Source organism: Tachysurus vachellii, chromosome 1 (assembly GCF_030014155.1).
Source record: "Tachysurus vachellii isolate PV-2020 chromosome 1, HZAU_Pvac_v1, whole genome shotgun sequence".
Lineage (NCBI taxonomy): Eukaryota > Metazoa > Chordata > Actinopteri > Siluriformes > Bagridae > Tachysurus > Tachysurus vachellii.
In genome coordinates, this window is record NC_083460.1 from 42,558,811 (window position 1) to 42,576,310 (window position 17,500).

The 17,500-nt window shown below is 37.9% G+C and overlaps 1 protein-coding gene across 2 annotated transcripts in view; it reads left to right on the top strand.

Annotated features, from left to right (window-relative positions):
- The window catches only part of adgrg1 (adhesion G protein-coupled receptor G1), a 13,958-nt gene extending 300 nt beyond the window's left edge, over window positions 1-13,658 (top strand). The window contains exons 1-14 of one of the 2 annotated variants that reach the window (XM_060874176.1): window positions 1-8; window positions 4,650-4,717; window positions 5,091-5,537; window positions 5,646-5,694; window positions 7,040-7,154; window positions 7,361-7,483; window positions 8,076-8,186; window positions 8,832-8,874; window positions 9,275-9,378; window positions 10,408-10,526; window positions 10,629-10,888; window positions 11,046-11,145; window positions 11,231-11,502; window positions 12,034-13,658. The exon at window positions 1-8 is cut by the window's left edge and continues 300 nt beyond it. In XM_060874176.1, the coding sequence (XP_060730159.1) occupies window positions 4,660-4,717; window positions 5,091-5,537; window positions 5,646-5,694; window positions 7,040-7,154; window positions 7,361-7,483; window positions 8,076-8,186; window positions 8,832-8,874; window positions 9,275-9,378; window positions 10,408-10,526; window positions 10,629-10,888; window positions 11,046-11,145; window positions 11,231-11,502; window positions 12,034-12,149 (1,917 nt within the window). In that variant the 5' untranslated portion in view covers window positions 1-8; window positions 4,650-4,659 and the 3' untranslated portion in view covers window positions 12,150-13,658. The remainder of the gene's footprint in view (window positions 9-4,649; window positions 4,718-5,090; window positions 5,538-5,645; window positions 5,695-7,039; window positions 7,155-7,360; window positions 7,484-8,075; window positions 8,187-8,831; window positions 8,875-9,274; window positions 9,379-10,407; window positions 10,527-10,628; window positions 10,889-11,045; window positions 11,146-11,230; window positions 11,503-12,033) is intronic. The other variant, XM_060874265.1, reaches the window with a different exon arrangement.
- Window positions 13,659-17,500: the final 3,842 nt, after the last annotated feature.

The window sequence follows — 17,500 nt, forward strand, 5'->3', positions numbered from 1 at the left end:
TCGATCAGGTGAGTGTGTGTGTGTGTGTGTGTGTGTGTGTGTTTTGTACCCGTTTTCAGGTATTTAACAAAGTGGAAGTGTGTGTGTGTGTGTGTGTTTTGTACCCGTTTTCAGGTATTTAACAAAGTGGATGTGTGTATGTGTGTCTGTGTGTGGCAAGGAACTGCGAGACCGGTGTTTCAGTTAATTAAAGCTTCAGGCAGGACACACAGAGAGAGAGAGCGAGAGAGAGAGAGAGAGACAGACAGAACGAAAGAGAGAGAGAGAGAGAGAGAGAGAAACACACCTTTAGACGGTTTACACAGATGATCAGATCTCATACACATTTATAGACATTATTATTATTATTATTATTATTATTATTATTATTATTATTATTATTATAACCGTGTTACAGGTTAGTGACAGAGCGAGAGAGACACACACACACAGAGAGAGAGACACAAACACACACACACACACACACACACAGAGAGACTTTACACCATCATGTTGGCTTTATTTAATGTGTATAATATTAAACAGATGAATAATAAACAGTGATGAACAATGTGCTCATCACTGAGCTCTCAGACCTGCTGCACCTTTTATAGTTTATTCATCTTGTGTTGGATGTGTTTACAGCGTGCGGATGTACAGTAAAGTGTCACAAAAGCACGCTTTATTTTTCAGTCAGCGGATCTGAGATCGTTGTTGTGTCTGTGTTTAGATCCACTGTAGAGCCAAGAGAAAAGATATCGTGTCATAATAATCTACATTACAGTGTGTTGTGTTGTGTGTTCTGTTTGTATTGTGTGTTTTCCTTTCTGTTCTGCTTAATCATGATGTTTAGGTAGTAAACTTCTAAACTTCATATCCTACAGATTATATGATGCTACAGTTTTTTATAGTTTGTTAGCAAAATAAATATTGTGACAGAAAACGCCTTTATAAACAAACCTTCATGCATAATGTTCTTTATTATGTTGTACATGTGTGCTGTACATGATCGTATCCAGGTTCTACATCTGCGTGTTTTGTGTATGTGCATCTGTATTTATCAGAGTCGTCACTTCTGTGCAAAAAAAAAAAAGACATTTAAAATTAAACAAACAAATAAAGGCTCATTATAATACACCTCTTCCTTACTCACTGCTTCACTGCAAATGTCTAGAATATTTTATAACAATGCGGTGTCTTATCTGTGTTTGCATTTTTCCATGCAGACCTGGCAACCTTGATGTAAAAGCAGAAATATACACGTTGGGCTTCATTTTATTTAAACGTTAATATGTTTGAAAGACTATAGAAGCTGTAGAGATGTGTGTGCAAGCTGAAGCTCTGACAACACAAACAGCACCTCACACTCTTTTGTTACTTTCCCAAGGACACATGGAAGCACACTATGACACTGTTTGTCTGATTATCTGTAGAAAAAATATTATGAGAGTGTTGAGATTTTACAGGAGAGAGAGAGAGAGAGAGAGAGAGAGAGAGAGAATGGAATTTGAACAAAGTCTTTGTGTCTGTAGAAATGAGATTGAGATAGAATTTCAGCCAAGCACTTATCAGACTTTTAAAGCCAAACATAATAGTCGTTTTATTTCTTCAGCGTGCCTTTGGGAATAAATTTCACCTCCTCTTAAATCCCCAGAATGTGTGTTTGGAGATGTTTGAGGAAATTGGAGTGCAGGTGGAGGATCTGCAGGAACATTTTAAATCCAATGCTATAAGCAAATCAAAGAGAACCTGCCCATCCCCAGTATATCCGTGTTGTTTTTTTGTGTGTGTGTGTGTGTTTGTGGGGGGGGACCTTACTTCGGCTGGCGTACACATCACCCCAGCAACCTTCACAACCCTTAATCAATACGCCTCAATAGAAAGGAATGCATGTGTGTGAACGCATACTGTGTGGCTGCCCGTGTGGTTCACTGGTTCACCAAACCAGAATCTGAGCGAGAACCACATGTTCTACTGAACACACAAAGCCCCAGAAGACATTTTGCTGGTCAGAACAACAGTAGAGCAAACAAGCAACTATTTAATCCCACTTATAGGAATGTAAACCTAGCTGTGTCTGATATTAAAGGGTTAAACCGACTAACAAAGTGGATGTTGTCCTGATCCTATAGATGAACTCGATCCTGTATGTTAATGTCATCCGGACATTCAGAGCCATGTGAGGAATTAATGAGCTCCTAGACAAAGAGTTAGGAGTCAGTGTGCTCGCTCTAATGTAACAGGAACTAACCAGACGAACGCACAGACGTTACATCAGATGTAACAATAAACAGATAAAATGTCCTGAACTTGTTGTTCTTTAATAAAACTTGTATTGCTGGTAGACTGCAGTGGAATAAGAGAAATAAAACACTTGTTATTGGAAAATAATCGACTTGGTGCTAACAGTAAGGCCACTTCTCTCATACACAGACATCCACACACACAGACACACACACACACGCACACACACATAATCGTCTAAATATCTGTTTTAATTTTTTCTTCTCAGCCTCACTTCTGTTCCAGTTGTTCTTTGTGTTTTTCGGTTACTTTTGGTTTTCCTGTCTAGTCGAAGTGCTCGTGTCTTCTACCTGCACGTCTGCACGCAGACTGTGAGGCAGTGGAACAAGACTGTTGTATGACCTTCTGTCCTCGTGCTTTACCCATGAGTACAGCTCTGTGAAATGCCTTTTACTCTTTTTGTAGTGGAGATAAATACAGAGGCTTCATTCATCCCTGCATCAGACTGTACGTGCTCTAACACGTTTGAGGACCCCGACGTGTTCAGGACATGAACACGCTGAGTCCTCGTTAGGAAAAACACCCACAACTGGCAGGGGAACTATGTTGAAGATAACATGATTTAGATACAACAGACCGAGAGGTCGTGACATTCAGAAGACAGAGAAAATAACATGTGAGTTAAAGTATAAGCAGCGTTACAGTGTAAAGAGGAAACAATGGGCACCAGGAGGTGAAGTTTCAGCCTAGAAAGACTTTTCTCTCTCTCTCACACACACACACACACACACACACACACACACACACACACACACACACATACAGTAGGCATTCACACACTGTCGAAATTCCACAGCAGTTTAAGAAGTGAAAAGGGACATTCTTCTTTCAGTGAGGCACGCACACAATGAGAGAGAGAGAGAGAGAGAGAGAGAGAGAGAGAGAGAGAGAGAGAGAGAGCTTTAATTTGAACTTATTTGCTGAGGTGTTAATGTGGAGACTGAAAATGTCTCTCATGGAAATATTTTCAGTGTTACATGAACTTGAACTGACAGGACAAAACAACAACAGAGGAAAACTTAAATAAGATGACAAAAGAAATTAAAATAAAATAACACAAATAGTGCAAAAACTTTACATAAATTAAGGACAATATAAAATGTCTGTCTGTGTATCTCTGGTTCACACTTACAGTGAGAAGAAACCCAGAGACTGAATCTGTATCTGCCCTTATGTTTGTATCTAGGGGTATAATCTGTGTGTGTGTGTGTGTGTGTGTGTGTGTGTGTATGAGAGAGAGAGAGAGAGAGAGAGAGATTATGTGTGTGTGTGTATGTGTGTGTGTGAGAGAGAGAGAGAGAGAGTATGTGTGTGTGTGTGAGAGAGAGAGAATGTGTGTGCATGTGGGTGTGTGTGTTTGTGTGAGAGAGAGTATGTGTGTGCATGTGTGTGTGTGAGAGAGAGAGTATGTGTGTTCATGTGTGTGTGTTTGTGTGAGAGAGAGTATGTTTGTGTGTGTGAGAGAGAGAGAGTATGTGTGTGTGTGTGTGTGAGAGAGAGAGTATGTGTGTGCATGTGTGTGTGTGTGTGTGTTTGTGCGAGAGAGAGTATGTGTGTGCGTGTGTGTGTGTGAGAGAGAGTAGGTGTGTTCATGTGTGTGTGTTTGTGTGAGAGAATGTGTATGCGTGTGTGTGTGCGTTTGTGTGTGTGTGTGTGAGAGAGAGAGAGTATGTGTGTGCATGTGTGTGTGTGTTTGTGTTTGTGTGAGAGAGAGAGCGAGAGAGAGAGAGTATGTGTGTGCATGTGTGTGTTTGTGTGTGTGTGTGTGTGTGAGAGAGAGAGTATGTGTGTGCGTGTGTTTGTGTGTGTGTGTGTGTGTGAGAGAGAGTATGTGTGTGCGTGTGTGTGTGTGCATGCCTAACTCTTGCTTTAGGTGAGAGTTTGGTGGTGAAGTGTGTCTGTGTGTGTTGGTGGTAAGGTGTGTGTGTGTGTGCGTGTGTGTGTGTGTGCGTGTGTAGTTGTGTGTGTGTGTGCGTGTGTGTGTGTGTGTGCGTGTGTAGTTGTGTGTGTGTGTGTGTGTGTGTGTAGGTGTGTGTGTGTGTGTGTGTAGGTGTGTGTGTGTGTGTAGGTGTGTGTGTGTGTATGTGTGTGTGTAGGTGTGTGTGTGTGTGTGTGTGTGTGCGTGTGTAGGTGTGTGTGTGTGTGTAGGTGTGTGTGTGTGTGTGTAGGTGTGTGTGTGTGTGTGTGTAGGTGTGTGTGTGTGTGTGTGTGTAGGTGTGTGTGTGTGTGTGTAGGTGTGTGTGTGTGTGTAGGTGTGTGTGTGTGTGTATGTGTGTGTGTGTGTGTGTGTGTGTGTGTGTGTGTGTGTGTGTGTGTAGTACGTAAAAGACATTTATAAACGATTGTGTCTCTTGTTTGTTTTATAGAAGTTAAGTGATGGATCAGAGGATTGGATTCCTGCTGCTTCTCCTCATTCTAACAGTTTGTGGTCACGGTGAGTAAACACAACGTCATATAACTGCTGTAAACACCCAGCAGACAAACACCTGAATGTTGTAGGCGTACGTTGTGTTGTGTTTAGCTGTGAGACATTCATGGTTTTCCTAATCAGAAGCTCACAAGGAATCTGTGATGTTCAGGTTACTGAAGCAATGACACATGTTCCTGAACCATGCGCTGATGATATTTGTATATGATGGAATGAAAAGAAACTCTAGCTGTGATGGGTTGAAGTTCACAGTCTGCTGGAGTTCAGTTCTTCACTGAGCATCAAAAGAGATTCATGTTCTTTAGAAACCTAACAACTTCACTCTATTCAGAGAACCACTTGTTTTTAAATCATCATGTGGTTTTCATGTTTTCTTAAGCAGCTACAGAAGGAGACCGTGACTTTAAGATGTGTGGGATTTGGCTTCACAACAGTGGACCTCAAACCCTGGATGTTGATTTAAAGCCTGGATGTTCAGGGATCACCGTTTCAGCCAACGCCAGCACGCTGTCCATCCACGGCTCCATTACGGCTGAGTGCAATTTGCCTAAAGAACGAAAGCCTGTGAACTATTCTCAAGGTTCCTCCAGCTCCTTCTGTGTGATCTGGGAGCCACTGCTGGACCAGCTGGTGGTGGAGGTGAATGAGAAGAACATCACTCTCTGCAAAGCTAGAATACTACAGACCCAGTGCTGTGCCCATCTCTCTTCTGGAAATCAGTCTCTGTCCAGTATGTACGGAATCCAGAACGCCAGCGTGCAAGGAGATGTTCTGAGAAACAGCGTCATGGCTTCTTACGAGTTTAAGGGTGAATCCATCAACTGCAGTAAGTTTTTATACTATTACATCGATCACCAGTTTGTTTCTATTGCTGATTATTTCTATTAAATAAATTGGATCTGATCATTCACTTGTCATTCGTTCCTGTTTTCAGAGGAATACTTTTGCAGTAAAATAGCTCAGGAGTCCAGAGGAGCAAACATGTAAGCTTTAATTCTTATGAAAGAAAATCAGAAATGTTAGTGTTCCTCAGGGGTCCAGCAGTGGACGCTCGATGGACCTGAGATCTGGATCTGATGAGCAGTCTAACACCTTATCGTTTCTCATTTCTCTTCATTCGTTCTGTAATTCAGTCTATTCCTCTTTTGCAGCATTTGACAGCTTTTAAATAATATATGTAAGAGATATTATATAATATTATAATATTATTTTAATATAAGAGTTATTATATTATATTATATAATATTATATTATATAATTAGAGTCTTAAGTAAACGTGTCAGTCATAAATCTAATAAAAAAAAACTGTTCTCTGTTCACACTGCAGGTAAAAGTGGCCCAAATCTGATTTTTTTGGGGTCAAGTGACCAGGTCAGACTTCTTCAGATGTAGTGTGAACACTCAAATCTTGCCCAGATCTGATTTTTTTAAATCAGATTCAGACCACTTCCATATGTGGTCCTGAATCAGACCCAGATCTGATTTTTTTCCAATGTGGCCGCAGTGTGAACAACCGAGGCGGATTTGATGCGACTTTTACATCAATCTACATCGACATTCGTCACAATTATGCGCCGGCGAGTTCGCACACAAACGTGACTACGTCTACAGAATGGATCAAATAATCAAAAGTTGTCCTCGACATCCGAAAATTTTCAAAACACTGCGTCTCTGTGCTGCCGTTACACAAACATTTAGAAAGAAAAGCGAAAATGCTTACTTCCTCCATAACCTCGCCAACTTTAGCGCGACGGCGTGCTGCGTGTGACGTCATTGTTATTGTTCGTTTGCGCATGCGGGTCAGTTCGAAACAGCAAACAGTTCACACTGGTATCTGATATAGGCCACATTTTAAAAGGTAATGTGAACAGACAAACAAAAAAATCAGATCTGAGCAAAATATCCGAATTGTGCATTAAGACTTGCAGTGTGAACGTGGCTTTAGCGTGTGTTTTGAGGCTAGACAGAGCAAAAAAAAAATAAATAATGCAGAGGCCTACAGACGTTTCCTACAAACATTAGGACTGGATTTCTGAGTGAATGTAATGTTCAGGTCCTGATGTATTAAAGTTTATAAAGCAGGAATATAAGTTATCTGATAGAGTTAGAAAGTAAATTATTTATTAATTCTACCTTTAAAAAAACCTGACGCTGACACTCATCAGCATCTGTTGGGGATGTGGTCGCTCAGTGTTGAAGGTGTCAGACTGCTGATCTAAAGGTCTCAGCACCACCAAGCTGCCACCACTGGGCCCCTAAACCTAGTTGTATAAATTAGATAAATGTTGCGAGTTATGCAAGATGTTAATGTTGAACGTGTGTGTGCAGGCTGGAGGATGTGGTGATGAGGTCAGTGGAGACTGGTCCTGTGATTCTGCCGTGTGGTCAGAGCACCGTCATCGAGATGAATGAAGATTTCTCTGGAAATAATGTAACTCTGCCTGTAAGTTTTGCCCATTATTGTTTATTGGTCTGCACCGTGTATCAGCATATATACTGTAAGAATCTGCTTTTCTGTTGCTGTTGGGTCTCAGTATGAAGTCCAAAGAGCCACCAGAACACAGCTAAAATAATAAGTGTCTCTGTCGGTGTCCAAATATTTATGGACCTGCTGGTATATGTCATATTAATATAAATTCGATGCTCCAGGCTCCAAAAGGAACACCAAGAGAGATGATCCCATTAGTGCACTTACCTGCCTGTCTCAAACCTGCCAAAAGAAACAACACGAAAGTGGTGTGTAGCTTCTACAAGAACAGCAGCTTTTTCCAGGTATGAAGCTTTTAGTGTATTAATCACACACCTACATTTTAGTACGGACTAAATTAGTGATTAAATTAACTTCATCTCTAGTTGTGTGTGTTAATAAGGCATCTTTATTTATTTTAAATTCAGTAGATCACACACACACACCTACACACACACATACACACACACACAATTAAGGATATATATTTAGACACTATATATTTAAATATGCACCTCTGAAGATTTGCTTCCAAGTTTCAGTAGGAAATTCAGCTCTGAATTATCTGTAAATAAAATAAAGACAAACTTTCCCAGAAAGAACTCTGGATATTTATTTCTTGGTATTTTTATATCAATTTATATATATATATATATTTTTTTTTTTTTTAAACTAAATCTTCAACACATATTTCAGCCCAAATATAATGAAATGCAGGTACAACATTACAATAAAAATAAAAAGGTTGATTAAAATATATAAAATGATAAATCAGTAAAATTTTGATTATTAAAAAATGATTTGCTTTGTGAATTCTGGCTGATTTTGTGGTGATGATGAGAAGATAAAAGAGTTGAGAGGTAAACAGTTTGGTCTGTAACGTGTGTCTGTGTGCAGAAAAGTTCTCAGAAGATTTTACAAGACGTTGTTGGGATTTCGGTGGAAAACGAGATCATCAGAAATCTCCCGGAGCCGATCAGGATCAAGTTTAATCACCCGGCACTCGAGGTGTGTGTGTGTGTGTGTGTGTGTGTGTGTGTGTGTGTGTGTGTGAGTGTGTTTAACTCATGTCATCCAGCAGTATAACACACACAGCTGTTTATTTACATTGAAATACAAACTCCAGGTGTTATAACACGTTTATTAACAGAGGCGAGGTGTTATTCTTTTTTCCCTTTAAACTGTCAAAGTGAAAAACCACTTCACGAAGAACGAGAAAATGATAGAAAACCAACACACACACACACACACACACACACACACACACACACACACACACAGAGCCCTTCCTCAGTACTGTTCTGTAACTCTGTGCTCCTGATGAACTATTGTTTAACTCTCTGAGGTGACACAAACACACACACAAACACACACACTCATGCACGCACACACACACACTTATGCATGCACATACACACACAAACACATACACAAACACACACACAAACACATACACACAAACACACACAAACAAACACACACACTCATGCACGCACACACAAACACATACACACAAACACACACACACACTCATGCACGCACACACACATACATGCACATACACACACACACATGCACATACACACACATATTTTCCAGTAATGTATTTTGTTTCTTTCTATTGCTTAATGTCAAGTCTTTTTTTTTTTACAGAAGACACAGAATAGAAGGTGTGTTTCTTGGGATACAAGAACAGGTAAAAACTCATCATTCATTATTTTGTGTGTGTGTGTGTGTGTGTGTGTGTTTGTGCGGTGTGTTTGAGCATGTGTATTTTTAAACTTGTGTTTGTGTAAGCGAGCGTGTCTGTGTATCTGTTGAGCCTATACAGTATATGTTTAAACTTTGTGTGTGTGTTTGTGTGTTTGAGTGTGTGTAAGCATGTGTGAGAGTGTATTTGTGTAAGCCTGCGTGTCTGTGTGTCTGTGTGCGTGTGTGTGTATGTGTGTGTTCATGTGTGTTTGTGTCTTTGAGCATACGTATTTTTAAAGGTGTTTGCATGTGGTTGAGTGTGTGTATGTAAGCATGTTCGAGTGTGTGTCTGTGTGTTTGTGAGATATCATATGAGCAGCTTCTCTTTTTTAACCGCTGCGTAGATAAGGATATGATGTGGAGGGAGACGGGTTGTGTAACACTTCAGCACAGTGCTGCTGAGACAGAGTGCTGCTGTAATCATCTCACCTACTTCGCTATTCTTGTGGTAAGTGACGAGGCTGACGGAAATGTAGAGAGCAGTCAAACGAGCAGCTCAGTCACATACAGACAATTTCACAGTTATTAACACGACATCATAAAAAGGAGCGAAAATAAATATTTAAAGGAACGACACAGATAGATGCCGGTGGTTACAAACTTCACACGACATTGTAGTCTCGGCTTGTGGAAGTCGTCTTCAGTTTACACCACAGAGTTTAACCAGGGAGTGATTTGGATTAAATTTTATTAAAGGACTCATTATTTTATCTACAGTCAAGTTCTAACTTCATCTCAGAAGGAACAATTTCTGCGGAATCGAAATATTTTCGTTCTACTTTTAACTCTTTATGTTTTCTATCCGTTAGTTGGACAACAATCTTTTTATGTTCACAGTGAAAATTACATTTAAGTTTGAATCCTGGATTTTAACCCGAGGCCTCATATGAATTAATAATAAATAATGATAATAAAAATAAATAAATAAATAAACCGCACAAACAAATAAACAAAACTAACAAAAAAAATGTCTCTTGGTACTGAGCAAGAATAATACCGTTTTAATCAATAAAACAAATAAATGAAGTTTGTTCTTTAGATTTAGACTGTAGATGGAAAGAAAGAAAGAAAGAAAGAAAGAAAGAAGGAAAGAAAGAAAGAAGGAAAGAAAGAAAGAACTGTCCTATGAGAACAGAGAGCAGATTTGTCCGTGTTATTCGAGGTGTATTAATTATTTAATAGAATCTTTTTTCCATTTTTTTGAGGGTGACAATAATTTTTAAACATGTCTACTACATTATTATACATATGTGCATGATAAAAATATAAGTCTTTAATTAATAAATAATTAATAAATAATGTGTGTAATATTTATTGAATTAAATCATTTTGGCCCGTCCTTTTGAAGGGTGTCGATATTTACGCACTCACTGTACTACAGCCTGAACGCCTCATATAGGTTTGTCTTCATTACACGGATTCATAAAGGTCACGTGTTAGGAGTTAATGCTGATTGTGTCTGTGTGTCTCGCTATAGGACCTGAACCCGACGAGAAAACTGCGCCACCTGGAGGCTCTGACCTTCATCACAGCCACCTGCTGTGCCATATCCATCGTCAGCTGCGCCGTGCTCTTCATATCGCTGTGTAGACAGAGGTCAGAGGTCAATCTGTCTCACTCTAACCCGCTGTCCTTTCTGTGCGCTGTTATAAGAGAGGTTATAACACTGGGTGCTGATTTGTCTTCTTATTTTTTTAGAAAATCGAAGAATCTTTCGAGTCTGGTGCACCGTGGTCTGGTTGTCGCTCTGTTCTTCCTCCTCGTGCTCTTCGTCCTCACCGGCACCGTGGCCAACGTCGCGTCCGAGGGTGTGTGTGGCTTCATGGGCGGCCTGCTGCACTACGCACTCCTCAGCGTCCTCTGCTGGATGGCTGTGGAAGTGATTCACACCTTCTGGATGATGTACATGGTGTTTAAACCGGCACCACAGCCATGGATCTGGTACCTCCTGGGTTTCGGTACGTTTACTCGCAAATATTCATAGCACGTGTGTTTTTACACACACATAATAAAAATGTATACACTTTTAATAAAAAGACGTATTCCACGTAACGATCGAAGCAATTATTTTTTTGGTTGATAAAAATTAAGGAGAACAGAATTTGTCTGTTCCAGGTTTTCCAGCTGTGCCAGTTGTTATTCTGGGATGCATTGGAGACATTTATGGTCAGAGGTCGGTGAAGTCCGACGATGTTCTCACAGCTCCCTTTCACATGTAAGGAACATAAATCATTTCCCAGCCTGTGTGAAGGTGGATTATTTGTTTAGTTGTAATAATCCAGATGTTGTGTGTCGTTCAGGTGCTGGATGACAGACTCGCAACCAGCTCTGATGGCTCACTTCATCATCAACATGGGGCTGCTAGCGGCGGTGGTGAGCTCCGGCCTCATCATGCTTCTCCTGGTCTTCAGGAAGATCCGGCACCGGGACGAGTGGAGGAGAAACCGTGTGGCTTTCCTCAGCATCTGGGGTCTCAGCTGTCTGTTTGGTTTAACCTGGGTTCTCGCTTTCTTTTCTTCTGAATCCTCAGAAACCGTCCTCTTCCTCTTCTGCATCATTAACTCGTTACAAGGTGACTTTCTCGCCAGTTTCTCCTTTCCTGTCGCCGCACAGACCGAGCCGAAGGCCAGCGCCGTAAACACCATTGTTTATGTGTCAGAGATTTCCTGAGCAGATGATATCAGCCAGAATGTTCGTGCTGTGGCTTTAGTTTACAAGCTGCTGCTGTTTAACTCCTCAACATTTAGCCTAGAGTTTAGAAAATGTCCTTGCTTTTATAAATTCTTTACAGATTTTATCACAACTAACTTATTATAATGAACCATGTAACAAAATAAACAGTAACAAATACATTAAAATGAAAAAAATTTATTTGTTCATGGAAACATGAATTGCATTATTATTATTAACATTTATTATTATACTTTTTTTTTATTTGAAATAATTAAAAAATAAATTCCATTGAAGTGAATTATTAAACCTGTTGTAGGATTTGTAATAGAATTCAGAAATAAATGATAGTGTAGTGAATCGAAGTGAACTGTATGATTTGTGGTAGAATTCTAAATGATGTATATATTTAATGAACCTTTGCTGTTTGCAGGGTTTTTCCTCATGTTGCGCTTCTTCGCTCTGGAGCGGATACAGAAGAATTCTCAGTCCAGTTCGGACTTCAGCAGCACCGGATCCACACGGCAGCACATGCTACAGCCTCAGTAGAAGAAGCTAGGAGGGATGTTTGGACATTTCTGTAAGCATTAATCCCTGCTGGTCAGGTCTGTGGCTATGCACTGAAAAAAGAGAAAGAGAATCAGACCAAAAAAAAGCTTCATGGAGATTAAGCTGAATATTTAACTGTATAAACTCCATACTTTTATTTTGTGTTCTGAAAAAGTCCACTTCGTTCTGTCATTAGCACTTTTATTCCTTAAGCTTTGACTACTGTTCGTTGAACACTGTGCCAGCTTTAGATATTTAGAATAATTATGGAATAAAAAGTAGATTTTAAGCACAAAGAAGACAAAAGTTTTTTAAATTCTTTATTATTTATTGGTAAAAAAAAAAAAAAGGAGGTTCCACAAATCTGTTCAGTTTCCACAACGAGCCTCATTTATTGCTTATTGTTTATTGTGTAGCGTTTATCATTAATTGTTTATTGTTTATTGTTTATTGTACTGGATACGAGTGAATTTATTCCAACTCATTCACAGGAGCAGGTTTTACACAAATAAAGTAAAAATTGATGCATGGTTTTCAAATCGTATAATCGCCAACAAGTTCCTGTGATTAAATATACGTCATTTAAATCGCACAATTTATTTGTCGCAAATAAATAAAAAAAACATGACCAGACGTTCGATCAGGATAAAAGTAATAGCACCCTATAAAAGCACGTTTCTCTGCATTAACGAGTGGAAAATTCAGGCACCCGCTGCACTCAGGAGGAGTGTTTAATCTCCACTTAGTCATTTCTCAGCTCTCTATAAATGTGAACACACTTTGTTATCTGCTTTTGTCAACCCACGAGCATGAACTTTTGTATATCTGGTGGGAATTTTTAGTTTAGCTTCGACACAAAAACATTCACACGCGTGTTCAGTGAAAGACGATAGATGAGAGCTGACGATTATTATGTTATAATATTTTTTTGTAAGCTCAAATAAAATAAATAATAGTCCTTAAATAAATATTTTTACCGGTACATGGCTGGTGTATCAGTTTCACAGTGACTTCACCTTTTTGATGGATTTCTGGAGAGTTTGTGTTTATTCTGTTAGTTTAATTTGCAAAAGATTTTTGTCATAAATCTATTTTTTTCTTTCTTGCTCTTAATGAACGGTCAGTAAACTGCAGCTCGGCCACACACACGTTCTGCATCAAACAGCACTTTTATTTAGGGATTTTATTTATGAACGTTTTCAGAAAATGAACCTCATTTCATGGTCAAATTTAAATGAAAAATTCAAATAATAAAAACAATAATTTAGCATCTTATAGTTTTTATCACCACAGTTCAAATGTTTTGTTTTGACTTTCTATTATTTGAAAATAAAGAGCTAAATTTTTTAAAACTGACAAAAAAGATGTGAATTCTGAGCATATTTCAGCTTTGAACATAAAGGTTAAGGTGTAATGTGTTTAAAGTGAATATGTTTTTGTGTAGTTTGGAGCTGTTATTGTGTTGTTGACTGTGATGATTAAAAGCTGAATCATTATTTATACACAAAAGCGCTGTGTATTTATTTCGCTTTATTTCATCCACAGAGATGTTTTTAAGAACTTTTTATATTTTTGTGTAATTTCACATAAAAATTAATGTCTTCTAAATATTATTTATTTTGAGAAACTCTTGTTAAAGACACGTCTGTGAAGAAATGTTAAAATAGATTTCTTTTGAAATAAATATTTGAAATAAATAAACAAATATTCACATTCCAAAATCAATCATTTTTAAACTTAGACACTTCTTACATAGATTATTATCTTTAATTGGGGGGTCACGGTGTCTTAGTGGTTAGCACGTTCGCCTCACACCTCCAGGGTTGGGGGTTCGATTCCCACCTCCGCCTTGTGTGTGTGGAGTTTGCATGTTCTCCCTGTGCCTCGGGGGTTTCCTCCGGGTACTCCGGTTTCCTCCCCTGGTCCAAAGACATGCATGGTAGGTTGATTGGCATCTCTGGAAAATTGTCCGTAGTGTGTGAGTGAATGAGAGTGTGTGTGTGTGTGTGTGTGCCCTGTGATGGATTGGCACTCCGTCCAGGGTGTATCCTGCCTTGATGCCCAATGACGCCTGAGATAGGCACAGGCTCCCCGTGACCTGAGGTAGTTCGGATAAGCGGTAGAAAATGAGTGAGTGTGAGAGTGAGTGTGAGAGTGTGAGAGTGTTCTTTAATTGCTCTTATTATTGCTTGTTTTAGTGTTTTAGCGTGTATTATTATATTGTTTAATTCTATTTTGCTTTCATTATCTCTTGTCTTGGTATCATTTTTTCTCTGTATTTTTACTAACACTTTTTTATTGTACAGCACTTTGGTCAGTCCTATGGCTGTTTTAAATGTGCTATATAAATAAAGTGAACTTGAACTTGAATTACCTCTGTGATGTAGGAGGAAGTCTATGAAAGTTTCGTGCGACGTCTCAGAAACTTGTTTTCAGTTTTTCTCTCGTATCAGTGATCTGATCTCCAGAGCGTCTCTCTGCTGGTTTGTTGTGAGGGTAAACCACAGATTCCAGACTAAACAGAAGATAATCAAAAGAAAACAACAGCCAAAAATGTCCACTTGTTTGTACTAAGTCTCTAAAACATGTCTGTGTCCTTCACGTCCTCTCACAGACTTGCACAGAAAATAAAATACCTGCCTTGTTTTTTCTTTTGTTGATGTTGTTGTGATGTGATTTTCAGTTACATTCTGTTTGATTCTCTTTAGGAATCCTGGGATTTTTGTGTTCACACATAAAACAAGTCTCTTTTTTCATTTTATCAACATTTTATTTGTTTAGTGCTTTTAACAATTCACATTGTCTCAAAGCAACTTTACAGAAGTGTAGAAACAGAATAAAAATTATAAAGTTAAAATTATGTTATTATTTATCTCTAACATTTATCCCTAATGATCAGGCCTGAGGTGACGGTGGTGAGGAAAAACTCCCTGAGATGATTTGGGGAAGAAACCTTGAGAGGAACCAGACTCAGAAGTGAACCTCATCCTCATCTGGGTGACACTGGACAGGAAATAATGTCAGTGTAAATAATGTCAGTGTAAATAATGTCAGTGTAAATAATGTCAATGTAAATAATGTCGTTTCTACAACAGTTTAAAGTCCAGTGGAATTGTGTGACCAAGAGCTCCTGAGGAACTGAGCATAATTTCCGAGTTCATTATAGACTTAACACTCATCTCTTCCTGATGAAGTCTTCAAATGTTCACTGATGAAGACCTGAGCACAAAGATGACTGACAACAGCAAGTCAAAGATGGTGCGATAGTCAACACACTTACTTGCTAGTCAGCTTTGTCTAATTCACTGCAGCTATAATTTGTATTTTATTTTATTTTTGTCACTTTCACACAGAAACCTGATCAGACTGTATTAAATACATTCAGTCTTCATACTAACTGCTTACTGATGTTATGTAATGATCAATATAATGAAATTAATTAACACTTAATTGAGTAGAGGCAAGATGATCACTGAGAGTGGGATTATAAATCATTATAAACACTGAGCGTGAGATTATAAATCATTATAAACACTGAGCGTGGGATTATAAATCATTATAAACACTGAGCGTGGGATTATAAATCATTATAATGAGAGTGAGATTATAAATGCATCACTCTTCTATAACTGTGTACTGCATGTACAAAAACTACAGTTGTGTATCCAGGAGTTTAGAAACATTAGCAGCAAAATCTAATCTGAATTCATTTTGTTTTTAATCTAATTTGAAGTCTATAGTGTCGATGTTCTGAGTTGTTCAGTGGTGAAGACACTTCTGTTTCTGTTTCTGTTATATTTAACTTCCTGTGTGTAGATGATGTCAGTAAGATCTGTTGTGAGCCCCAGACACAACCAGTGAGAGTTCAGACACTAGAGGAGGCTGTAACATTGAGCAACTTCCTAATAAAAGCTTCTTCCTCTTTTGCATGTTGCATAAATACAGAAAATATGATCACAGACTTGAGCACATCTGACTAATCTATCTTTATTTATGGAAAAATCTGCTGTGACAAAAAAAAACCTCCACATAATCAGTGTGAAATCGTCATTTTACTGTTTGTTCGTTAGGCTTAAGAGTTTAGTAACAAACAAAACTCTAGCCAATGCTCATGTCTTCTAATAAAAATGTGATAAGTAAATAATGTTATACAAAGATAAAGATTATATCCTTCTGTTTATGATGAGGTTTATTACTGCCTCCGTTGTGGTATTTTCTATAGATTCTTCTATGCATTTTGTTACTTCCTGTTTTTTTTTTTATTTATTTTTACTCCTCGACTGTGTGATACTTTGAGCTTCCACTTTAAGTTGTTTTCTTCAAATGTGAACATCATTCATTGGTCCTTAAATCTTTTAAACACTAAAGTTACAATTACAAACTAAACACCATTCAGTGCTATAAAATGACATAAAATATCAAAATGTCTTTTAAATAATCTCAGATTCAGTGCATTAGTTAAACAATTCTAACACTAATAATACATGAACAGACTAAATTTAATTATAACAAATATACTAAACATACAATATTAATTATTAGTATTATTGTATTGTTATCACTATCATTATTATTATTATTATTATTATTATTATTATTATTAATTAATTAAGATTTTGCTTAAATAAATATATTTTGTTTTGTTGTATATTTTGTTGTTGAGTTTGTCACAACTTACAGAAGAGATTTAAATATTATATTTGTACATTTATATATAGAAATGTAAATTTATTGTAAATTCACAGAAAAAGTCCACTGAAATTTCCAAAATTCTCCAAATTTTGTTGTATCCAATTAAATACAGTAAATGTTCTTATGTTTTTCAATAAAGTTTTAATTTGACAAGAATTTAGTGCCTTTATGTTGTTGTTTTTCTTTATAGTTTAACTGAATCTGTGACAACACAGAATTGGCAAAGAAGTTCAGTGGAAAATATTGTCAGTCACTCATTGGTAAAATGTGGAAAAGAAAATCAGAAGAAAGTTATGACGCCTCTGTGGAAATTTACACAACAGGGTTTTACTGCTGTCCCCGTGTGACATGGGGACGTCACTCAATTACCAAATTACACACACACACACAACTGGGGCCCGGAGTAAGGTCCCTAATTCTCAACTGGATAAAATAAGCTGTATGTAAGTTGTTCTGATAAAGGTTTCTGCAAAATACTGTAAAGAGAATAAGTTTTGTTATAGTTTATAAATAGATATGAAACCCCACCTATCAGATCTCACTTCCTGTTTTCATTGTTGACTTTTCTGTACTACAGAATGATTGTTTCCTTTAATGTGATCACGAAACATGATTCAGTGAACATGATTCAGCTAAAAGCTTTCTGCATTTCTTCTGGA